A 24,997-nucleotide genomic window follows, 5' to 3' on the forward strand; every position below is an offset into this window, starting at 1 on the left:
CCCAGCCACTGCTCTTAGAGACACACGTCACTGGTAGAAGAGGAAGCAGGGCAGTCTTTGAAGGTTGGGGTAGGCTCGCTGCCGATGAAGGGCACTGCCTCAGAGGATCGTGGTGGGTGTTCCACTGGGTGGTGATCGTGATGGTTTGTAAATTGCTCTCAGGCTTGGCTTGGACTGGTGACAGAATCTCAAGCTGGCACCCTCAAAGAAACTATCACGAACAGATCAGCTACAGGTGTTCAAGATGTGTAACCTTTTTTTGCTTTTCAGGGCCACGCGTACAGTTTATGGAAGTTCCCAGGCCAGGGGTCGAATCGGAGCTGTAGCTGACGGCCGACACCACAACCACAGCAACGCGCGAACCCAGCCGTGTCTGTGACCTACACCACAGCTCACCACAATGCCGGATCGTTAACCCACTGAGTGAGGCCAGGGATCGAACCCACATCCTCATGGATACTAGTTGGGTTCATTGCCACTGAGCTGCAATGGGAACTCCCAAGGACGTGGAAACTTTTTTAAGTGGATAGTGTTCTGTTCTTGACACCGAGGTGATCATCCTGCCACGTATCATACTGAGTTTGTTTTCAATGTAGCTGGGGCATTAAAATTCACATTAAAGTAGTGACAAGGGTCATGGGGTTTCAAGGTCGAGCTGGTGCTCACCAAGCTGCCTCTTGCAGACCCACATGCAACCCAGCAGGATTAGCTGGAGCGAGTGGGCAGGTAGAAGTTAGTTTTGGTCTCATTCCCTAAAAACATCTCGCATCCACCTCCGCATGCTTTATGTCTTTCATCTGTCCATCCTTCCATCTGTTTGCTTGGGGCCACCAAGCCCATTGCTCTAAAATGGTCCTGACTCAAAACCCTTCCAGAGTGTCCTGCAGCCTACAGTCCAGGCTCAGCCTAGTCGGAAGCCCCTTCCTTACCTTCTCAGTCCTGATTTCCCAGTACAAAGTAAGACCAGCACCTGTTTTAAGGACTTAATGATTCGCCCAGACCCGTTCTTGTGATCTTCACGACCGCTGCTTCATTTGGGGTTAGGTACCTTTGTCGGGTGTCACTGTTGACTCAACACGTTACTAAAGGCCTCCTGTGTGTCAGATGCTGGTGAAAGCCCTGAGGTCACTACAGTGAAAATCACTTCTCCTCTAATGGAGCTGTTCTCTGAGGCTGATACAGGCTTCAAAAAAAAAAAAAAAGATAAATGGCATTCCTTAGGGAGTACTTTGATCCGAGAGCTCAAGGATGACTTTTCTAGAGCTGTCCCGGTGATGACTCCTAATGAGAAGGAGCTGCAGCCACGCAAGGCTGGAAGACCATAGGGTTCCTTCCACACCAGGCAGGGCTGCCTGCCCACCACACCCTTCGGCCCCATCTCACGGGACTCCTTAATAGCCCTTGAGCTTTCCTGTCCCTTCGAATCAGGGCACTGTGTGCTGCCCATGTAGATCTCAGGCAGGACCCCCTTCCGCCCTGGGGGAGCCAGCCCGGTCAGCCGGTTCACTTGAATGGCAGCCCAGGGTCTCCCCATCGTCCTCCGTGCTGCCTCCATGGCAGCTGCGGTTTCCGCATGAGCAGCACACTCGTGCTTAAGTGGCTTTACACGGGCCTACCGTAGGCCACTTTGTTGACGACATTACCAACAATGAAATAAATGTTCACATTTTAAGGCAAGACAAGAAAAATTTAAACCTCAAATCTTTTCTCCACCCTTTGCCCTCTTCTCTCCCTTCTAGTGTGCACTGTGCGTCTGCTTCTGTGGTAACCAGCCCTCTCCAGTGGCAGAAATGCCTGCTTACATCAATTTTTTTTCTGGTGCCAGCCATGGAACTCCTTAGAAGGTAACATTCATTTCTCAGTCCTGTGAGGGCTCACGACCCACCGCTCTCCTCATACATGCAGACATCATTGGTGAGCTTCCCGTACAGTGTCAGGACCCTGACATGCCCTCAGAGCAATCAGGACAGAACAGACTGGTTCTCCGATACCCTGGGGAGATACTGGGCCACACCTAAGAAAATTCTTAGCTTAAATGCCTACAACCGTCCTAATCAATGATGCAACTCTCTTAGAGTCTTGCCCATTTTACGAGATTGTTTCTTGCGCTACCAAATGCGACAGCCTCAAAAATAATGACTAGATGACTTGAAACAATTAACCAAAGATATACTTCTATAAAATCAAGGATTTTATAAATCAAGGATTTTATAAATCAAGGATTGGTTCGGTGGATTAAGAACTCAACCTGGTGTCCGTGAGGATGTGGGTTCCATCCCTGGCCTCACTAATTGCGCTGCCACAAGGTACAGCATAGGTCACAGACGCTGCTCAGGTTCTGTGGCTGCAGGGGCTAGGCCGGCAGTTGCAGCTCTGATTCAACCCCTAGCCCGAGAACTTAATATGCCGCAGGTGCAGCAGTTAAAAAATAAAAATAAAAATCACTGATGGTAAGTAATAAAAGGGAATCGTGACCTGGACCAAATAAGGAATGTTGCCCACCATCCAGTTCTACAAGAAGCAAGCCATTAGCCGCTGTGGTCACTAACCTGCCATCCACCCTGGAAGGAATTCAGGGTGAGGGCTGGGATGAGGCACTTTGTGCTCTAGGAAAACTGGCAGAACTCACCCTCAGATAGTTAAAATATTTTCAGGAGAAAATCTTAGGAACCCAGTTTCTTGCATCTTCCCATAATCAGAGAAGCACTAAAACCATTAGCTGAGCTGTCTGGTCCTCATGCCTAGCAGCAGCCTCCTACCAGGATGTGTTCTTGATTGCACGTATCCCTTCATCAAAATCTCATATATACGAGCCTCCCTCCCCTATCTCTTGGGAACATTCCTCAGAGCTTTCTGAAAAGCTATCTTCTGGGCTCTAATCCCCAGGATGGCTCAAATAAAAATTTCCTTTTCTTCCTTAGACTATTAATTAGTTGTTCATAGACACCAAGCACATGAAACATGATTCATGAGTCAAAAACATTTGTGGTGTTCCCTGGTGGCTCAGCAGGTTAAGGACCTGGCGTTGCTGAGGCTCTGGTCACTTCTATGGCCCAGGTTTGATCCCTGATCCGGGTGAGGGAAGAGGACTTTTTCTTGGAAAGAGCTTATCATTTGGACTATAAAGGGGGGGTGGGGGTGGTAATTAATGCCAGACTGCACTTTTTTTTTTTTTTTTTTTTGCTTTCTTGGCCACCCTGAAGCTCATGGAGTTCCTGCTACACCAAAGCAGCACAGGATCATTTAACCCACTGTGGGGGCCAGGAGATCAAACCTGAGTGCTGGCACTGCAGAGAGAACACCGATGCCGCTGCATTACAGCATGAACGCCTACAGGCCACTTAACCGCTTGATCTTAAGGAAACTGACCCGAAGCTCCACTTGGCCCGTCGGCTCTATTAGATTGGAAACGACCGCTGGCCTTCAACATCAAGTCAGTCCTGTTTGTTTCTTTAAGCAATAGGCTGAATCGCTGTAGCCAACACTTGTTTTTGTTTGTTTGTTTGTTTTGTCTTTTTGCTATTTCTTGGGCTGCTCCCACGGCATATGGAGGTTCCCAGGTTAGGGGTCCAATCGGAGCTGTAGCCACCGGCCTACGCCAGAGCCACAGCAACGCGGGATCCGAGCCGTGTCTGCAATCTACACCACAGCTCACGGCAACGCCGGATCCTTAACCCACTGAGCAAGGGCAGGGACCGAACCCGCAACCTCATGGTTCCTAGTCGGATTCGTTAACCACTGCGCCACGACGGGAACTTCGCCAGCACTTGTTAATTGGTTTATCAGTCATGGCTTCACCCAAACGGATTTCCCGTCTCAAAATACTGAGCCGCCAACTACTCTTTGGCTACATTAACGGACCGTCACAGCTGAGATGATCTCCAAAAAGCATCTGCTCCCATGACTCCCTCCCACGTGGAAAGGCACAGCTTTAAGGAGCTCCTGGACCCTTGACAGAGTCTATCCTCAGGTGGGCCACCACCGGCTGACGCGGATCTACCCCCGAGGCAGCACGTGCGCGCTTCTCCCGCGCGGCGGGGAGCCGGGGACCCGCCAGCCCATCCCCGGGTGACGCGCGCGCCGCCACGTGACCCCGCCCCCCGCCGCTGGCCAAGGCGGGAGGGGTGGGGCCGGGGCCGGGGCCGCCGCCTCAGCCGCGCGGCCGGGCGGAGCGCGGTCTCACTCCGCTGCGGGCTGTCCACCGAGCAGCTGGGAGGTTCGAGCGCTGTGCTGGGGGTGGGCCGGCGGGCCCGGGAGGCGGGAGCTGCGGGCGTGGGCACCGCGCACGCGTAGGGAGCGGCTCCCGGATGCAGCGCGCCCGCATGAGGGTGGCCTCGCGCCGCTCCGCGGCAGGTGTGCTGGGGCATCTCTGCCAAGTGACCGAAGAGGCCGGGGCGCTGGGCAGGGAACTGGGGTCAGCAGGCCACACCTCCTTCAGGCTAGAGCCCCGGAGGGCAGGGTCAAAAAGACGTGACCCTCGGGGGTCTTGAGACGCCCCAGAGGGTTGTTGGGCGCTCCGAAATTAGGGGAAATTTGGGGAAACACCCACCTTCTTATTACTATGGCAATAAGAAGGAGTCTGGCGCCCCTGGGAGCCGAGATCCTAAGGGAGATGGAGGGGTTCGGGACTCCTGCAGGGAGCCCAGAACTGTGCTTGAAACGATGGAGGCGGGGCAAATGAGTTCAGAGGTCCTTGGGTTCGGGTCCTTGCTCCCACCCAAGTTGCCGTGAGCTCTCCCGCAAGGCTCTGCCTCTTTCTGGGCTCCCAGTTCCTCGTTCACGTCCCCGGGACTCGAGGGGCCTTCCGTGGTCCAAGGTCTCACCCCTGTGGTCTGCCGTAGGATGGGCCTCTCTGCCGCGGCTCCGCTGTGGGGCCCCCTGGGGCTGCTTCTGGCCATCGCCCTGCACCCGGCTCTCTCTGTGTCCCCGGCCTCGGAGCCTGCGCACCGGGACTACTGCGTCCTGGGTGCCGGGCCCGCGGGCCTGCAGATGGCCTACTTCCTGCAACGGGCTGGGAGAGACTACACTGTATTCGAACGGGCCGCCAGGCCGGGCAGCTTCTTCACGCGGTACCCCCGGCACCGCAAGCTCATCAGCATCAACAAGAGGTACACCGGCAAGGCCAACGCCGAGTTCAACCTCCGCCACGACTGGAACTCTCTGCTCAGCCATGACCCCCAGCTGCTCTTCAGACACTACTCCAGTGCCTACTTCCCCGATGCTAGCGACATGGTGCGCTACCTGGGCGACTTCGCGGACCGGCTGGGGCTCCGGGTGCGCTACAACACGACCATTGCACACGTCACTCTGAACAAGGATGGGCAGGCCTGGAACGGCCATTACTTCATCCTCACCGACCAGAAGGGCCAGACATTCCAGTGCAGGTAAGGAATCGGGGTCCAGAGCTCACCTGCTGAAGCTGGAGCCTTTCCTAGAAGAAGGAAACCCATTGGGTGGCCCGAAGCCTGGGAGAACTGGGAAAAAAAAGGATATTTCTGCAAGTCTTTGCTTCCCTGAAATTCAGTGCTGAGAGGTTCGGTTCAGCCATCGTTTCGCACGTGTTTCCTAGAAATGTGTGTATTCAGAGATGCTTGAAAATTCTGACCATTTCTTTCCTCCAGGATTTTTCAGTCTTTCATAGCTTCATACTCACTGAGGCACTCCAGCATTGGATAAGGTATTCACCATTGCCTAAGCCTATGCACCCCAAAACCCTTTTTGTAGCGCATCTCCTGGAACCAGTGTTCCCCAAAATACATTCTGAGAGATGCTGGCAAGTGTCCTGCAAGTATTGACGGGCTCAGTGGCATTTCAGGACTGAATGAGCGGGAGGCCAACAGGCAGGCCTGCCAGCATTCAGGTTTAACTTGCTCCGGCTTGGGAGAAAGCTGAATATCATGTAGACAGCCTCAGAGGTAACTCACTCTACTGTGCTTGTTTAATCCTCACGAGGACCCTAGGGAGAAGGGTCATGGATCCCCTTTTACTGATGAAGAAGAGAGGCTCAGAGAAGTTGAGTAACTGGTGCTATGTCACACAGCTAATAAGCGATTCAGCTGCCACTTGAGCTCACATCTTCCTGACTCTGGCTATGTTCTCTTTGTGCTTTCTTTCTTTTTAGGGCCGCACCTGTGGCATATGGAAGTTCCCAGGCAGGGGTCAAATCGGGGCTGCAGCTGTGGCCTTCGCCACAGCCACAGCCACAGCCACGCCAGATCCGAGCTGCATCTTCAACCTATGCCGCAGCTTGCAGCAAGGCTGGATCCTTAGCCAACTGATTGAGGCCAGGGATCAAACCCGCATCCTCACACTGATTGGGTTCATAACCTGCTGAGCCACGACAGGAACTCCCTGAAGCCTGTGTTCTTCATGCTGCGCCAGACTGCCTCTCCCTTCCCGACCATCAGGCAGGTGCTCGCCAAGAATTGATCTTCCCCTGCCTTTTGCCAGAGGCCCAAATTGTGCCAATTTGGACCCCTGCATTTTAGGCAGCGGTGCTACAGTGGCGGGGGGGAGTCGGGTGTGAGCGAGTGGCCAGACCTGAGAACAAGAAGCAGCAGGGGCTGCCCACGCCGCTTCTCCAGGCCCTGGTTTTGAAACCACCTTGTGATCAAACCATTCCTGTGCGGGCCGGCAGGATCCAGCTCCCAGGCTGCCCACCGCAGGCTCGTACTCACCACCAGTAGAATGACCAGGACTCTGGAATCAGACTGGTCTGTGGTCACATTCGGGCTCTGCCGTCTGAGGAGCTCTGAGGCTTTGAGCCCACGGGAGCCTGTCTCTGCACCTGTAAAGCCAGCCAGATAACACCAACACAGAGCTTCTTTGAGCGGTAAGATGAGGCATAAAGCCCCTAGTCCAGGGCCTTGTACAGAATCACTGCTCAGCAGATTCTGCATCTGCCAGGTGAGTGAGCCAGTGGGAAAGCAGAATGGTCAGGTTTCATTTCCAAGTACCGAGGGTGGCCCTGGGAGGGACTGCTGTGTTCAACATCATGTGCCTTTTAAAGAAAGAAAGCAGAACAAAGTGAAGTGACTTATCTGATTTCTCAGGGTGTCATCCTCTCCGCGGTCAGAGAGTAAAAGTAATTCTCGTGGAGTTCCCGTCGTGGCGCAGTGGTTAACGAATCCGACTAGAAACCATGAGGTTGCGGGTTCGGTCCCTGCCCTTGCTCAGTGGGTTAACGATCCGGCGTTGCCGTGAGCTGTGGTGTAGGTTGCAGACGCGGCTCGGATCCCGCGTTGCTGTGGCTCTGGCGTAGGCTGGTGGCTACAGCTCTGATTGGACCCCTAGCCTGGGAACCTCCATATGCCGCGGGAGCTGCCCAAGAAATAGCAACAACAACAACAACAAAAAGACAAAAAAGACAAAAAAAAAAAAAAAAAAAAAAGTAATTCTCGTGGTGGGTGTAATTCTCAGGAAGGTGTAAAGGAAACTGCCTCCCCTGGATCCCTCCGTGAGGGACCTGGGGACAGTCTCAGATGCACTGGGACGGGTCAGTAAGCGGGTGAATGAATGAATGAATGACCCGCTTTCTTTCAGGAGCCAGCAGTCCGGCTGAGGTGGGCGAGCCAGGCGGCAGGTCCGAAGTGGGATTTTCACTTAGTGGTTTCATAGCTAAGAGGCTAAACCATCTTTTCTCTGTCCCCCTACCCCCACACCTGCAGCGTCCTGCTCGTAGCCACTGGCTTGTCAGTTCCCAACCAGGTTGACTTTCCTGGCGCCGAATACATGGATGGTTATGAGTCCGTGTCGGTGGATCCCAAGGATTTTGTGGGTCAGAATGTGCTGATCCTGGGCCGGGGGAACTCGGCCTTTGAGACAGCGGAGAACATCCTGGGCGTCACCAACTTTATCCACATGCTGAGCCGCTCCCGGGTCCGGCTGTCCTGGGCCACCCACTACGTTGGCGACCTCAGGTATGCCAGGCAGGTGCTTGCGCATCCTCTGCCAGCGGCCCCTCTCGAGCTGTCCCTGACCCCCACCAGCCCAACCACCCCATCCCTTGAGTCTCCCCGGACCCTGCACAGGCTCCTTGCTGTCCCCTGACCTTTCTCTGGGGCCCCAGGGCCATCAACAACGGCCTGCTGGACACCTACCAGCTGAAGTCCCTGGATGGGTTGCTGGAGTCCGACCTGGCAAATCTGGCCATCGTGAAGGACCACAAAGGCAAGTTCCACATCACCCTCAAGCTCTACCTGGAGGTAGGCAACCACAGCGCCGACGCCATCCCCCTCCCCGAGGACGAAAGTGACAACTTCGCCATGCGTGTGCCCTACGACCGGGTCATCCGCTGCCTCGGCTGGAACTTCGACTTCTCCATCTTCAGCAAGTGAGTCCTAACGGGTGGAGGAACTGGATTTGTCTCAGCAAAGCCCTCCGGCCCCTCCCTGGGCCGCTGAGTCTCGGGCCAGTGGGCCACCAGCAGTAGGGCTTTCACGATGGCACCTCCAGCGTGGATGTGGGTGCTGTCTGGTTTCCCACCCGGGACACGAGCTCTCTGTCCACTGGGAGCCCCCGTGGCTGGGAGGCAGCCGCAGCAGCATCGGCCCTCCCTGTCTCTTGTGACTCTCTACCCCGGGGACAGGAAAGCAGCTCAAACAGAATAGGAAGAGCCATTTACAGAAAGGCACTGTGGCCTGTGGCTAAGAGCACAGATTTTTTTTTTTTTTCTTTTCTCAGCCACCCTTCGGCCTATGGAGGTCCCGGGCCAGGGATCAGATCTGAGCCACACTTGTGACCCATGCCGCAGCTGCAGCAGCGCCAGCTCCTTAACCCACCATGCTGAGCCAGGATCAAACCTATGGCCCAGCGCTCCCAAGACGTCACCAATCCCATTGTACCACAGTGGGGACTGCCCACAGATTCTCTACTGACCAAATCTGTGAGCGCTGGGAAAGTGCTTTAGCCAGGCTGTGCCCCGGTGTCTTCAGCACTAAGATGGGAGTCATAGCTTCTCTGTCTAGGGCTATGGGGAGGCTCAGGGTAGGCAGATCCTTGGCATGTGCTATATATGCAGTAAAAGTTAGCTGCTCACATTCTTTATCACTGTGTTTTGAAGACCTGCTGCACGGATCCTTGTCTTTAGGCCCTGCCACCCCGGGACCTTCACGAGGCTTGGGATTCAGCATCCCACTTTCCTCTGGCCAAGGCCATGTGGCCAAGGAGACACTGCAGGGCCTGAACATACCCTCCTGCCCCATCAGGTCACAGGGACCCAGAGCCCAGCTTCCAGGCAGGCCTGCATCCTGGCTCTGTCCCTGACCAGCACATCTTTAACCTGAACCTCAGTTACTCTGTCTGTTAAATGGACAGAGTTATACCCACCTGCTAGGGTCATGGCGTGGTTTAACTTCGAGAAGGAATGGAAGCACTACCTCCCTCCAGGCCTGTAAAATTGTCTTGTGCACAGCAGCCTTTTTTTTTTTTTTTTTTTTTTTTTTTTTTTTTGTCTTTTTTTAGGGTCATACCCACAGCACATGGAAGTTCCCAGGCTAGGGGTCGAATCAGGGCTGCAGCCACCAGCCTCCATCACAGCCATAGCAACGCAAGATCCGAGCTGCGTCTGTGACCTACACCACAGCTCATAGCAACGCTGGATACTTAACCCTAGTTCAAAGTCAGGGATCGAACCTGCGTCCTCATGAATATTCGTTGGGTTCATTACTGATGAGCCAGGATGGAAACTCCACAGCAGTGATTTTTAACAACACTCTCCACTCACAGGTCCCTCCGACTCTCTTCAGGGGGTGACTTCAGCAAGAAGTACCCACTGGTCAGAGCCAGCTACGAGTCCAAAGGGAGCCGGGGGCTCTTCATCCTAGGGACTGCCAGCCACTCCGTGGATTACCGGAAATCTGCCGGGGGCTTCATCCATGGATTCAGATACACAGGTGAGCCTGGCAGAGAGAGCCACTGTCCCCAGACAGAAGTGTCCCCAGGGTTTGCCTGATTCCCCTAAAGCAGCCTTAACGGGATTGCTTATTGGCCATCAATCGCAGTGGGTTTGTGTGGTCTGAGTATAGGTCTAGAAAAGTATTAGACAAGGTATAAGAGCAAGTACCCCCGGGGGTGGTGTATTACACTCGTTAGCCTTGTGCAGATGAAGCACCATGTGTCGGCAAGAACGCTGAGCTTGGGGACAGCTCACGTGGGTGAGCTGCTTGGTTGTCGGGGGTGAGGCTTCGCCACCTCACTCAGCCCCGTTGGCCCTTCCTGATGTTGGGTGAGGCCAACCCTCCACCCCCGGGGGGGCTGCAAATACTGGAGTAATAACCCGGAGGCCGTGCCCCTCTGAGCATTAGGTACACCCAGACTCTTTGAGTACTAACAGATTCCTATAAACATCACAACCAGATTATATCAGCTCTTTTCCAAAACTCTTGGTACCAAGGGTATAAATTTTCTGCGCTCTGGGTAGGCTTTTGGATGGGTGCATTATTGCAGGAAAAGTTTGCCATAAAAACACCATAAGGGTCCTTCATCCTGACGCTTCTGTATTTAATGTGATGCCTCACTTGCCTTAACACTAGTTTTAGCAGCTTCCTCTCCTTCCAGTTTGGCAGGAAAAGATCATTGTGTTTGCTGTTGATTTCCAGACAATATATTTTATACCTGATGCATGTTGTCAGGGAAGGCGACTGAGGAGAGAGTGTTAGCTGTCTGCTTTCCGAACTGTTTGCAGATTGTGTACACACACACACACACACACACACACACACACAGAATGGGAAGAGTCTGTCTGTCAGGGAAGGCGACTGAGGAGAGAGTGTTAGCTGTCTGCTTTCCGAACTGTTTGCAGATTGTGTACACACACACACACACACACACACACACACACACATACACACACACACACGGAATGGGAAGAGTCTGTCTCTCCAGCTGGGTCTCCCCAGCCAGAAACCCTCCTCATCGTTCCTGCGCCTGTCCTTGCACCCGCAGACACTGTCCCATCTCTCTTGCTTCCTTCCATCCACTGATCTTTCCCCAGCTCACCGGCTTAATCCTCACCATAGCCCCATGGGACAGATCCGGTTAGTTCAACTCTGTTTTTCATCGAAGGGAACCAGGGCACAGAGACGTTAAGTCACTTAGCCGAAGTCACCCAGCCAGGGGACAGCAGAGTGGGCACTGGAATCCACACCTGTCTGACCCTGGGGCTCCTGGCTAACCACTAAGCTTTGGGCAAATGGGAGACAGTCCTGGATGGACCAGCCACCAAGAGCCGTGGTCCCTACTACTAGCAGAGGACCCGACAGGAAGGGGCAGTGTGGCTGTTCACAGTACATTCTGCCCAACCTTACTCATCATTCAGCTGAAAAACAGGTCCCCAGGAAGACAGGCCCTCCCTCTGCTGTCACACTCCAGTGCTTCCCAGTCTCGCTTTCCTGCCCTGGTGCCTCTTCATCTCTCCTGACTAGTCGTCCTGCCGCTGGTCTCTGGCCTCTCGTCCGCTGCCCTTCTGGCTGGTACCCACGGAAACAACCATTCCTTTTTTCTTTTCTCTTTTTTTTAAAGGCCACACCTGTGGCAAATGGAAGTTCTCAGGCTAGGGGTCAAATTGGCACTGCAGCTGCCAGCCACCGCCACAGCCACAGCAATGCCAGATCCGAGCCACGTAGGCTACCTATGCCGAAGCTTGTGGCAACGGCAGATCCTTAACCCACTGAGTGAGGTCAGGGATCGAACCCACATCCTTATGGGTACTAGTCAGGTCTGAAACCTGCTGAGCTACAACAGGAACTCCAACTGTTCTTTAGACAGAACTCCTCCAGGGGCTCCCCATCCAGCTCTTAGCGTGGCGTCCAGAGCTTTGTGTGGGGCTGGCACCAGCTCCCTTTTCCAGCCTGGCCCTTGCCTGCCTTTGAGAATGTTCCGGTTTCTCTTAAGGTTTTCTGTCTTCCCACCCATGCTCCTGTGGCCTGGCACCCTCCGCACACTCCCCAGCTGTGCAATTCCCCAGGCCTTCACGTAAGGCAGCCTAACCATCGTTTCCTCCAGAACCAGATGTCTGTCTAGTGAGGCTGACCGCCCTTGCCAGTGACCATTGGCCGGCTAAGTCTCCTGTCACATGAACTGTCTGTCTGTGTCTTTGCCTGTATGTGATTTGGGTGTTGTGCTGATTCATTTCAAAGAGCAGGCAGCTGTGCGTGACGCCCCAATTTCACAGCAGCCTCAGGTGCACAGAAAAATGGCTCCCTGTTTGCTGAGACAGCTGTTGCTTTCTGGCCTTACACATACACAGCATCCCAAAGCAGAATTTAGTCACAGGTTGGGTTTAGGCAGCGAAGGGGAGGGAGCAGTCAAAGGTTTTCCATTTACAGAGTTCCCGTTGTGGCTTGGCGGGTTAAGAACGCGACTCGTGTCCATGAGGGTGTGGGTTTGATCCCTGGCCTCACTCCTGGGTTAAGGATCCGGCGTTGCCGTGAGCTGTGGCATAGGTTGTGGATGCAGCTCGGATCCGGCATTGCTGTGGCTGTGGCGTAGGCTGGCCGCTGCAGCTCCAAGTCCACCCTTAGCCTGGGAACTTCCATATGCCACAGGTGCAGCTCTAAAAAGACAAAAAAAAAAAAAAAGAAGTTTCCATTTGGGAGTTTCTAGTACACATGGGGACTGTGTTTCAGAGAAAGGCTCTGAGTCTGGTCTGGTTTGGACACGTCACATGTGAGGTGAGGGCAGTGGGACCTCCCTATGCAGGTGGCCTAAAGCAGAAGTGGGCACGCTTCAGCCTAGGGCCTTAATCCAGCCAGGCCCACGCATTTTGCTGTCCTCTCTGGCTGATTTCCCTCCAGGGCCAGAATTGAGTAGGTGACAGAGACCCTAGGGGCCGCGGAGCCAAAAACACTCCCCAGCCGGCCCTTTTCAGGAAACACGCACAGACCTTGCTCTAAAGCCATCTTCTCAGAGCGTGCATGCACATGGGTCCTGAGTTCAGAGCTGATGGGGATTCTGCATCCCCCCCCCCCGGAGGTGCAGGATAAAATCTTAAAGGCAGCACACCGTTCCTCCCTCTTGGCTGTTTCAGCGCGTGCTGTCCACCGGCTGCTGGAGCAGCGCCACCATGGTGTCGCCTGGCCCGCTACAGAGCACCCCGTCACACAGCTGGCCAGTGCCATCATCCGGCGCATCAACGAGGCCTCTGGGCTCTACCAGATGTTCGGTGTGCTGGCCGACGTGGTCCTGATGAAGGAGTAAGTGGTCCTCCCTCATCACCCCCCACTCCCCACCCCCTACCCCGCAAACTAGTTCTTCTGAGCAAAATCAGTGAAACCAACACCTCACAGCTCGACAGACAGACAGATCTGGGTGTGAAGGCGGCTTTGCCACTTCCCCCAGTGTGATGTGGGACAAATTAATTCGCCTCTCTGAGCACTTTTTCTCATCTGCAAAATGAAGCTAATAACACCTACCTGGCAGGACCATAGGAAGGACTAGGTGGTCACTGGTACAAGGCGCCAAACAGCTGAGCAGTCACCACCTGTGTGAGTTAAAGGGCTCCCTGGGCCAGGAGTGACAAGAGGTGGGTCACAGAGGACACGCCTGAGAAGGAAACCATGCAGAGCAGGAAGGGAGAAGAGCTGGGGGCAGAACTCAAAGGACAGGTGCCCATGAGATGCCTGGAGGGAACAGCCTGGTCCAAAGCCAGGGAGCGCAGCAGCACGCCAAGTTTAAGGTCGTGCAGGAACTCAGCCGCGCTCAGAACAAAACCCCCATCACCCTGACTCCTGTCTTTCTCACCCGTTCACCACATCCACCCCAACTGCAGGTCCCTTCACACTGTGTCTAGGACGCAACCGCCTTCGCCACCTTGGTCTGAACCACAAGCCTTTCTCACCTGCACCGACATAGCAGCCTCTTACCTCTGCTCGCAACACAGTGGCTGGAGTGGTCCTTTTAAAACTTGAGTCACACAGGAGTTCCCGTCGTGGCGCAGTGGTTAACGAATCCGACTAGGAACCATGAGGTTGCGGGTTCGGTCCCTGCCCTTGCTCAGTGGGTTAACGATCCGGCGTTGCCGTGAGCTGTGGTGTAGGTTGCAGACGCGGCTCGGATCCCGAGTTGCTGTGGCTCTGGCGTAGGCTGGTGGCTACAGCTCCGATTGGACCCCTAGCCTGGGAACCTCCATATGCCGCGGGAGCGGCCCAAGAAATAGCAACAACAACAACAACAAAAAAGACAAAAAACAAAAAACAAAACAAACAAAAAAAAACTTGAGTCACACAAATTCATCTCTGTTCAGCAGCTTCCCTTTGTCCAGATGATGCCCACACTCACCGCCCTCCTTGCCTGCCCCCTCCCCCGGCTCCACTCCAGCCACAGTGACCTTCTTCCCGTCTCTTGAACACACGGAGGCGTTCACGCCCTCCCGGACCTCTGATGCCGCTGTTCCATTAGCCTGGTCCCCCCCTTTCCGCACATACCCATTTCAGGTTACTCCGAGCTTTCTGTCATCCCTCCCAAGTGTAAGGTCGGGGCTCAGCTGTGGCAGTACCATTCCAGGGAGCCGAGCAGGCCCGGTCAGCGTCCGTACGCTGTTTGATGGTCACTTCTTAGAAGGAGAGGCAGATGCACATGCACACTCGTGCATGCACACACACACACACACACACCCCCCTCTCACCTCTGCCACACCCCTGGGTATCTTACCCTGCTGCCTTGCCACTGTCCCCAGGAATGCCACAGCCTTCGAGTACCTGGAGGAGTTCCCCATGCAGATGCTGGCCCAGCTGGAGACGATCACAGGAAGGCAGGCCCGGCACGGGCTCTTCGTCGTCAACATGGAGTATGGCAAAAATTTCTCCGGGCCCGACAAGGACGTCTTCTATTACGACCGGTCTGTGGGGTACACGGAAGACGCCTGGCTGTCCAACTTCCTCCATCCTGTCATCTACTATTACAGGCACCTCCCCACCGGTGAGCGGGGTCTCCCCCCACCCCCGCCCAAGCATGGCACTCCTGGATCCCCACTCGGTTAAGCCCCCCTGCAACAGCCTCAGCTGACAGGAGGGGGACCGCTGGGGCCTCAGCTGACAGAAGGAGGACCGATGGGGACTCAGCTGACAGGAGGGGGACTGTGGGGGGCTCTGCCCAGAGCCTAAAGGGGGCAGAAGGTCCAAGAGTGATGATGCTATTCCCAGATTCTGGCCCAAATCTTGACCTGGGCAGGCCATATGTGGAGTGTCGTGACACCGCCAGCCACCACATAGTAAGAGGGACACTTGTTGCTGGCTCCAGAGGAGGCTGATCACGGAATGGGGAGGGGGTACCTGGAGACTGACTGTTAGAAGGAACTGGAAAGAGGACAGGACTTGGCTAACACAGAGAAGCTGGGCAGTATCCCCAGGGCTGTCCTTTCCTCGCTATGTGACCTTGAACCATTACTTAACCCCACTGAGCCCCAGTTCCCTCGCATGTGAAGTGGGGTCACAGTGGTACCCCTCCATATAGGATTGTATGAGGATTGATGAGATAAAGCGCAGAACACCAGCACTGTGCCCGGCACAGGATAGCCACTCAGATGACCAACCCGGGGAATGTCACTCCTGCTTCACGACTTGGAGGGGTGTCACTTGGAAGAGGGTGGTCTAAAACAGAGGGTGTTCCAAAGGGTACAGGTGGTGTCAACAAGTAGAAGCGACAGGAACGCAGGTATAAGGAGCAGCCAGGAGTTCCCAGCATGGCTCTGTGGGTTACAAACCTGACTAGTATCCATGAGGATGTGGGTTCGATCCCTGGCCTCGCTCAGTGGGTTAAGGATCCGGCGTTGCCGTGAGCTGTGGTGTAGGTCACAGACGCAGCTCAGACCCCGTGTGGCTGTGGCTGTGGCGTGGTCCGGTAGCTGCAGCTCCCGTTCAGCCCCTAGCCTGAGAACTTCATACGGCCCCGATGGTGGAACAGGTCACCTCCCAGAGTTTCCTCTGCACGGGAATGGTCATGGCCTGGTGTCCTCTGACAGGGACCCATGGAAGGGTGTGCCCATCAGGTGGGAAACTGGACTAAAGGGGCTTTACAACCCCTTCAATACAAGACCCCAAGTCTCCTCGCAGACCAATTTCAAAGCAGTCACAATAGATCTCGGTCCATGTGAGTCCTAAAACAAAACCAAGTTTGGAGTTCCCTTGTGGTGCAGGAGGTTAATTAAGGATCCGGCATGGTCACTGCCCCTGTGGCACAGGTTCAGTCCCTGCGCTGGGAACCTCTACATGCTGCAGGAACAGCCAAAAAAAAAAAAAAAGAAGAAGACCAAGTTCAAGCAATTGGTCTCCGTTCTGCCCTCTGACAGCGCAAGGATCTAGCCTGGTCCCTCTTCCTCACATCAACCTTCCAATCGTTTGGAGAGTCAGGGGGAGGAGCTGACCTGCATCAGGAAGGCTGAGCATGAGGGAGGGAGGGGGCCAGGTATCGGGATGCAGGAGGGAAGGGAAGCCTCGTGCTTGGCTCTGATGCAGCTCCCTCCCGCCCCCTACAGAGCAGGAGGTGAGGTTCCGCCCAGCAGACTGGCCCCTGCCGCGGCCCACAGCCATCCACCATGTTGTGGAAGATTTCCTGACGGACTGGACAGCCCCGGTGGGGCACATTCTGCCTCTGAGGCGCTTCCTGGAGAATTGCTTGGACACGGATCTGCGAAACTTCTACGCAGGTAACTTCAGGTCCCAGAAGGACAAAGGGATTGGGCTGGAGGGTGAAGAGGACCAGGTAGCTCTGTGCCTGGTGGAATTTTAGGATGTGCGTCTAGAAGTCCAGACCCGAAACTGCTGTCTCCTGGAACAGGAAGGACTTGATCTTCATCGAAACCCCTCTTCCCAGTACAGCACACCTGAAAACACTGAACAAAACTAAAGAGCTGGCAGCAAAATAAGGGAACTCCCCACTAGGATGCTAAGAAAAGCACAAACCTGCTGCTGGGCAAGGGGTATCTGCTGATCATCCGTAGCCTAGAGCCTGGGGGATGGGAAGGTGAGGCTGAAGCAGGTAGGAGGCCTATAGAGAGACCCGCAAATAAGGCTGAGATCTCATGGATCAACTGGGAGGCAGAAAGCACTCCCAAGAGAGATAGAGAAGATGGACACTTTTTGGCTCTGAGTCGAGTCAGGGGGACATCTCCCCCTGAGAATTTCCATCCACTAGGCCTCACTCATGTGAGTTTGGGGCCAAAATTCACATCATCAATTATGGAAGCCAATGCAAATCTTCTGCGAGGTAGCATGCTTCAAAACTAGGCCTTGGGAGTTCCCGTCGTGGCGCAGTGGTTAACGAATCCGACTAGGAACCATGAGGTTGCAGGTTCGGTCCCTGTCCTTGCTCAGTGGGTTAACGATCCGGCGTTGCTGTGAGCTGTGGTGTAGGTTGCAGACTCGGCTCGGATCCCGTGTTGCTGTGGCTCTGGCGTAGGCCGGTGGCTACAGCTCCGATTGGACCCCTAGCCTGGGAACCTCCATATGCCGCGGGAGCGGCCCAAGAAATAGCAACAACAACAACAACAAAAAGACAAAAAAAAAAAAAAAAAACTAGGCCTTAAAGAATTCCCACAGGTAGAAGATCGCACTGTGGCGCAGTGGAAACAAATCTGACTAGTAACCATGAGGTTGCAAGTTCAATCCCCCCGGCCTACACCACAGCTCACGGCAATGTTGGATCCTTACAAAGACCGGAAATTGGGTCAGAAATCAAGCACTTCCAAAATCTGTAAATAAATTTAAAAAAAAGATTACTGAAAATAGAAGGAAAGGGTAGAACTACCAGAATTGACCAGGTAGTTTTGAGAAAGGTCCAAATAGAACTTCTATTCTGTTTGGAAATAAAAACATAAATTTGTAATCAGAAATTTGGTGTCAAGGTTAGTAGCATATTAGACAGAGATGAAGAGAGAATTGGTGAACTGGAAGACACACTTAAAGAGGGACTTGAGAAGTCTCATGATCCAGAGGGAGAACTGATCAAATTGTTGCCTGTTTTTTTTTAACCCCCTGAATCACCAGGGTATCTCCTTCTTTTTTCTGTTCAGCAAACATCCATTGAACAGTGATTGGGTTTTTTTGTTTGTTTGTTTTTTGTTTTTTTGTCTTTTTGCCATTTTCTTGGGCTGCTCCTGCGGCATATGGAGGTTCCCAGGCTAGGGGTCGAATCAGAGCTGTAGCTGCCAGCCTATGCCAGAGCCACAGCAATGCAGGATCCGAGCCGCGTCTGCAACCTACACCACAGCTCACGGCAACGCCGGATCCTTAACCCACTGAACAAGGCTAGGATCGAATCCGAGACCTCATGGTTCCTAGTCGGATTCGTTAACCACTGAGCCACGACGGGAACGCCTGAACAGTGATTGTTTATCAGGCACTATTCATATCAAACCGGGCTTGAGGTGGTGAGTCCTTGGCCTGTAGGTCAGAGAGCTAGTGTCCTTTCATCCCTCAGTCCACTTTGAAACAAAAATGTATATATGAGGGAGATGCCTTAAAACAATAGTTTGAGTCCTCTTTTGGTGCAGCAGGTTAAGGATCTGGCGTTGTCACTGCAGCAGCTTGGGTCACTGCTCTGGTGAGGGTTCAATCCTTGGCCCAGGAACTTCCATATGCCGTGGGCACAGCCAAAAAAAAAACCCACCAAAAAACCAATAGTTTTAAGGTAATAGGCTAAATGTATGTAGATGCGCACACAGAGGAAATTCATAGAGCAGAGCTAAGCAGCTTTGAGGTACATTCTGCAGATATCCACTCTGACCCTACACTTAGACGTGAAACTCCACGTTGTAGGTCTGAAGACCTCAGCTATGAAACCCCTGCCTGTTTGTCAAGGTTTCAAGGGTGCATAGAGATGCGAGAGCCTGTTAGGGAATGTTTTCCTTCCCTGAGTTAGGGATCCCATAACTACATCATCACAGCTCTTTAGCCTCCTGGCTCCCACGCCCTAAATATCCCCAGCAGTACAAGCCACTAAGTGTCACTGCCTTGAACTTGCAAGAATCCTCCCACAAAGGGCCAGCTGGCAGACGGTGGGCTTCCCTTCACCTCCTTGGCAGGTGTGCAGTTGCTAGTTCTGGCCAGAACTGCTGGGCTTCTCTGCCCTGCAGAAGGGGTGGCATGCGTCATAGGAGGGCTGCTTACCCAGAGGCCACCTCACTGCCCCTCCTCTGTTCTCTCCCACACCTGCTGTCTTCCCAGTTCAGAGGGGGTGGTCACAGCCCATTCTGCCAGGGGCCCTCTGTGCTGTAAGAGGTAAATTTGGAAATAAATTCGTGTATCACAGCCTGTTCACTTACATGAGCCTTGCAACATCCTCTGTAAGGTACCCTGGTCACTGAGAAAAAGACTCCAGTTGGCTTTCAGACACGACATCTTCCCATCCAGTCTCTAAATCCCTCAGAAGGCTGAGCCCATATCAGTTTCATCCCTTCTGCTTTTTTTTTTTTTTTTTTTTTTTTTTTTTTTGTCTTTTTGCTATTTCTTGGACCGCACCCACGGCATATGGAGGTTCCCAGGCTAGGGGTCTAATCGGAGCTGTAGTCTTTGGCCTACGTCAGAGCCACAGCAACGTGGGATCCGAGCCCCGTCTGCAACCTACACCACAGCTCACGGCAACGCCGGATCATTAACCCACTGAGCAAGGGCAGGGACCGAACCCGCAACCTCATGGTTCCTAGTTGGATTGTTAACCACTGCGCCACGATGGGAACTCCCCTTCTGCTTTTTAAATCAAAAGTTGTGTAAATACTTCGCCAAAAGGCTTTTCCCCACTTCCTTTTCCATCCCCTAGAAAGAACGACTTCTAGCTCTTCTGGTTGTCTTGTCTTGTCTTGTCTTGTCTTGTCTTGTCTTGTCTTGTCTTGTCCTTCCTTCCTTCCTTCCTTCCTTCCTTCCTTCCTTCCTTCCTTCCTTCCTTCCTCTCTCTCTCTCTCTCTCTCTCTCTCTCTCTCTCTCTCTCTCTCTCTCTCGCTGCACCCATGGCAATGCCGGATCCTTAACCACTACACCACAAGGGAACTTCCACGTATTTCTAAATGATACATATCCACAGCTCTTTCGTCATTAATCAGATTAACCTGCACACCAACTTCCTGCTGTGGCAAAGATGAGGGTTTACCGGTTTTATCTTTACATTCTCTGCAGTATTTACTTATTTATTTATTTTTATGGCCGCACCTGCAGCACATGGAAATTTTCCAGGCTAGGGGTCCAATCAGAGCTGCAGCTGTCAGCCTACACCACAGCCATGGCAACACTGGATCTAAGCCACATCTGGGACCTACACCACAGCTTGCAGAAGGGCTGGATTCTTTTTTTTTTTTTTTTTCCTTTTCTTTTCTTTCAGAGCCACACCCATGGCATATGGAGGTTCCCAGGCTAGGGATCGAATCAGAGCTACAGCTGCCGGCCTACCCCACAGCCATAGCAATGCCAGATCCAAGCCACGTCTGTGACCTACACCACAGCTCATGGCAATGCCGGATCCTTAACCCACTGAGCGAGGCCAGGGATTGAACCTGCGTCCTCTTGGATGCTAGTCAGATTCATTTCTGCTGAATCACGATGGAATTCCATCAGTGCTGGATTCTTAACCCACGTAGGGCTCAAACCTGCATCCTCACAGATGGCTACATCCTCATGGATTCATTTCCACTGAGCCGCAACGGGAACTCCTCTACTTTGCTTGGAAGTGCTTTACACTCGGTATTTGCAACTCAGATATTGCTCTGCAGGGAACTCTGAGCTCAGAGCAGGGCAGACCATGAGTTCCCCACCCACGGGGCCAGCTTCCACAAGAGAAAGCTGAGGGGCAGCCCCTGAGTGCCTGAGCTCCCACCGCAGCTGGCTCTTCACACAGCATCATGCGAGGTCCCCATCTCTGGATGCTGATCTGCCTCTTTGGTTTGCTTTCCTTTGGAGCCTTGTTGTTCCAAAATGTGGAGGCAGCCTCCTATTCTTGAAACCTCAGGAAGGGACGAAATCCACAGCTACCCAAGTCAGATGGGAGCTACCCAGCAAAGTCAGCTTCCAGGCTCAAGAGAGGGAAGGTACCAGGTGAGGCCCCCAGAGCATCATCAGTCCCTCCCCCGCCCCCTCCCCACACCTCTCAGCCCTTCTCCTTTTGCTTTTGTGTAGAGTCCTGCTTCCTGTTTGCCCTAACTCGCCAGAAGCTGCCGCCCTTCTGCCAGCAGGGGTACCTGAGAACACAGGGCCTGGTGGGGACCGAGAGCCTGCGACGGCACGGAGTGGAGAGCGGGCTCCTGCAGGACTATGCCGCTGAGGGCTGGCCCTGGCAGGACAGCAGCCAGCAGCCTGATGACCATGGGCCGGGAGGCTACACTCTGGCTCCAGGGCCTCCAGTCCAGGCCTTGGACAGCAACAAGGAGGAGCTCTGACGGCCAGGCTTCTCCCACCCAGGCCCACGGTCAGCCCTCCCCTTTCCTCAAGGTTCCACGCTCCCACCGACACGATTGCCAAAGACCACTCCGTCATCGCAGTGACCACAGCAAAGCCACACGGAGGACACGTAAGGACTGAGCGATGGCCATGCGGTAATCTCCCCTCCTGTGGTCCAGAGAAGGCGTCTTCTACCAGAAGGAAGGGAGCCGCCTGCCCTGCCAGACTACTTGTCTAAAAATACACGGGCCCGGAGCACCAGGCCGGCCTCGGTTCCGTCCCCATCGAGTGTCCAGAGATTGCTTTTCCTTCCAGTCTGCTCTCCAGGGCAGCCAGGATCCTGCCTGCCCCTGGAGTGTTTTAACAAGTGGAGCCCAGCCTCATCTTCCTAAGGGGTGCAGCCAGCACTCTAAAACCAACGCTGTAACAGCCTCGACCCGTAGGCCGGGTGGGACCTGTTTCTCCCTAATGAAAATTCAGAGAAGTTAGGGAAGTCCCAGGGTCCCAGCCAAGGGTCCCCCGTCTGGTCTGCGTAGCCCTAAAGCCTGTCCCGCCTCACCACCCTGCCTCTCCCCGCCCCCAGCCCTGCTTTCAGAATCCCTGGGGCTTATCATCCTAGGCCAGCAGAGCTAGGACAGCTCTCTGCAGGGCCATCTTATCTAAGCAGATCTCTCCCCAAGGGAGGAGCAAGCACAACTCCGAGCTGCTCTCCCCCAGGACCGCGCTCCCTGCCTTGCCTTCTGTGTTCTCTTCCCTTTCATCCCACTCCTTTGCCCTCTGGCATCCCCGAACAGCCCCTGCCTCTACCCTGCCCCATTCCGATTTGAAAAATTGTCGCCAAGCTGTCTGTCAGCGGGGATTCTTTTCTTTCCAAGGTGATTCACTGCCCCGAGCCTGGCTCGTGTGCCAGGCATCATTTCGAAATGCCTCTGTGAGATAATGATGATGAATTTCGTTTCTGGTCCCCTGAAGTCTTCTGGCTCTTTTCACGGTCCTTCCTCACCCCCGGGAGTCTGCTCCCTTCTCACTCTCCCATCAGGCCTTTTAGTCCCATTGATGAGGAAGCCATGGGAAAGCATTTGTATGTAAAATAATCGTGGTGGCTTTTCAAAGCCCAGGATCAAAGGTGATTGCTTTCTGACTGGTTCTTACCAGTCCTTCTTGTGTCCCTAAGCATCCAGGGATGCGGGCTTTCTGGCTCCACAGCCCTTTGCTGGGAACAGCCTCTTCCTTGTGGCTGCGTCCAGAATCCCTTGCCCCCTGGCCCAGCTGTCTGTCTTCCGGTCGTTTGCAGAGTGACACCGATGAGACTCCTGAGACTCCAGCAGCCGCAGCTTATCAAGGAGGAGGTGTCAACCCCATGACATTACTTGGCATTATTTGCCCAGAGCTGAAACTTCCAAATGAAGGTTCTCTCCCTAATCCCTGGGTGTTAGATTCGCTGTATTTCACACACGTTACGGGTCAACCGAAATGGACGCCCACCCTTCCTTTTCCAAAACCTTTTAAAAATAATAAATCTTCACGAGGACCATACCCGTACCATCCAACCCTGCTATACACGTCTTGCCTGCCCAGTCACCAAAGGCTGGCTGAGCCCCCAGGTTCAATAAAATGTCGAGGTGCTATAACCAGTGGTTTGCTGACGCCTCACTACGTGACGTCTGCTGCTTTTCCTGTCATGTGCCAAATTGTTGACTCCATCGAAATATCACCAGCTTATTTGTGTTTAACATGGTTCCGTTCTTGCTCAGCTCACAAGAGACTTAAAATTCCCTGGTGTTCTCCCTGTAAATTAATAGTTGGCTTCAAACAAGTATCTTTTCCCGTGAAGGTCTTTGCTGCATCTGCTGGAATCTTATCTAGATGGGTCGCTTCTCCTAGCAAACCACCCACACTCCCACCCCAGGCTTTCTTGTAAATCCTCTACCCCCACCCCCCATGCCCATTGCCTTAGGCATGCCCCCTGCCGTCTTTGGTATCTGCCTTCTTCCCCACTGTGTGTCTGAACTCACATTTCCTGCTTCCTTGCCTGAGTTCCTTTTCTGATCAAATCTGGACAGCCCTCCAGCAGACACCATTTCCAGCCAGAACGAGTTCCTCTTCTAGCCAAGGCCTGACTTTGTTCAGTCCTTTTTTAAAAAAAATAAAGTTACCCAGGCGAAATAGGTAAATCAGCGAAACAATAGGCCAGAAGCAGAGCCGATTCTAAGTAAGACAGAGAGGATATTTAAAGGGAATCACAGGAGTTCCCTGGTGGCCTAACAGCTTAAGGATCAGCATTGCCACTGGGTGGCTCGGGTTTGATCCCTGGCCCAAGAATTTCCTCATGCCACAGGGAAAACCAAAAAACAAACAAAAAAAGGCAATCACAGACCAATGGAAAAGTTTATACAGGACTGTGCAATAACTAATGTTGGACCAACGGGTTAATAATATGAGAAAAAGGGACTAGTATCCATGAGGATGTGGGTTTGATCCCTGGCCTTGCTCAGTGGGTTAAGGATCCGGCATTGTGGTGAGCTGTGGTGTAGGTCACAGAACTCACACTGCTGCAGCTGTGGCACAGGGCGGCGGCTACAGCTCCGATTCAACCCCTAGCCTGGGAACGTCCATATGCCGCAGGTGTGGCCCTAAAAAGCGAAATAATAGTAGTAATAATTTGGGGAAGAAAGTCTCATTTTAGACCTCTTTAGTATGAAAGAAATTTAGTATGAAATTTAGATTTCATACTGCTCTTCAAAATTAATTCCAGATGACTATTCCAAAGCCATATAGAAACTGGAGGTGAAGATTGGCTACTATAGTAAAGGAAAGGGCTGGAGTTCCCGTTGTGGCTCCGCAGATTAAGAACCCAAGTAGTATCCATAAGGATGCAGATGCAGGTTCGATCCCTGGCCTCACTCAGTGGGTTAATGATCCAGCACTGCTGCAAGCTGTAGCGTAGGTTGCAGATGTGGCTTGGACCTGGTGTGGCTGTGGTGTAGGCGGCTGCAGCTTCAACCCCTAGCTTGGGAACTTCCATTTGCCACAGGTGCAGTCCTAAAAAGAAAAAAAAAAAATTTTAAATAAAAGAAAGAGCTTTCCAAGTTTAGGAGCAACAGAAGAATTCCCTGGGGGAAAAGGGTTAATATTTCCAGGTATACCCAGCTAGCCTATACCAAATTAATGTGACTAATTTTAAAGAAAATTAAAGGGCAAAACAGCATGGGCAAAAATTAAAGGGCAAAACAGCAAAAATAATTATGGCAGAATACAACACACAAAAATAATAAATAAGCCAGTATCTGTTATATAAGGAACTGATCGAAATAAAAGAAAAATGAAGAATAGTTAAGTAAACTATGGTACGTTCAGCCAATGAATATTATAAAGCCTTCAAAAACTCTAAAAAGTGGTAGAAAACCATATGGTATCAGTACATATGTGACTAAGTTAAAAGACTCAGGATGTGAAATTGTAGTTACAAGTGCTTGTAACTATATAAAAATAGAAAACCATATACAGGGAAACAAAAGGAAATATCCCCAAATGCGGTAGTTTTCGGTTTGTAGAGGTCATTTATTTTTCCTTTTTCCTCTTTTGCCTATTTGTGTTTATACTCTATGCAGAAATAAATTTGTCTATTTTTCAAACCC

General features: G+C 52.9%; 1 protein-coding gene across 2 annotated transcripts; it reads left to right on the plus strand.

The window, feature by feature from the left end:
- FOXRED2 (FAD dependent oxidoreductase domain containing 2) lies at positions 4,119-24,997 on the plus strand. Of its 2 annotated transcripts, XM_005663826.3 has the most exons (9): positions 4,119-4,216; positions 4,842-5,384; positions 7,668-7,919; positions 8,069-8,332; positions 9,727-9,893; positions 13,028-13,193; positions 14,675-14,916; positions 16,472-16,642; positions 21,099-24,997. In XM_005663826.3, exons 2-9 carry the CDS (start codon positions 4,843-4,845, stop codon positions 21,356-21,358), a joined length of 2,064 nt encoding a protein of 687 aa, XP_005663883.1. In that variant the 5' UTR covers positions 4,119-4,216; position 4,842; the 3' UTR covers positions 21,359-24,997.

This window comes from Sus scrofa, chromosome 5 (assembly GCF_000003025.6).
Source record: "Sus scrofa isolate TJ Tabasco breed Duroc chromosome 5, Sscrofa11.1, whole genome shotgun sequence".
NCBI classification, from domain to species: Eukaryota; Metazoa; Chordata; class Mammalia; order Artiodactyla; family Suidae; genus Sus; species Sus scrofa.

Coding starts and splice junctions, on each gene's coding strand:
- FOXRED2 (XM_005663826.3), top strand. CDS start 4,843: ATGGGCCTCTCTGCCGCGGCTCCGCTGTGGGGCCCCCTGGGGCTGCTT. Junction 5,385..7,667: donor GGCCAGACATTCCAGTGCAG/GTAAGGAATCGG, acceptor CCACACCTGCAG/CGTCCTGCTCGTAGCCACTG. Junction 16,643..21,098: donor TCTGCGAAACTTCTACGCAG/GTAACTTCAGGT, acceptor GCTTTTGTGTAG/AGTCCTGCTTCCTGTTTGCC.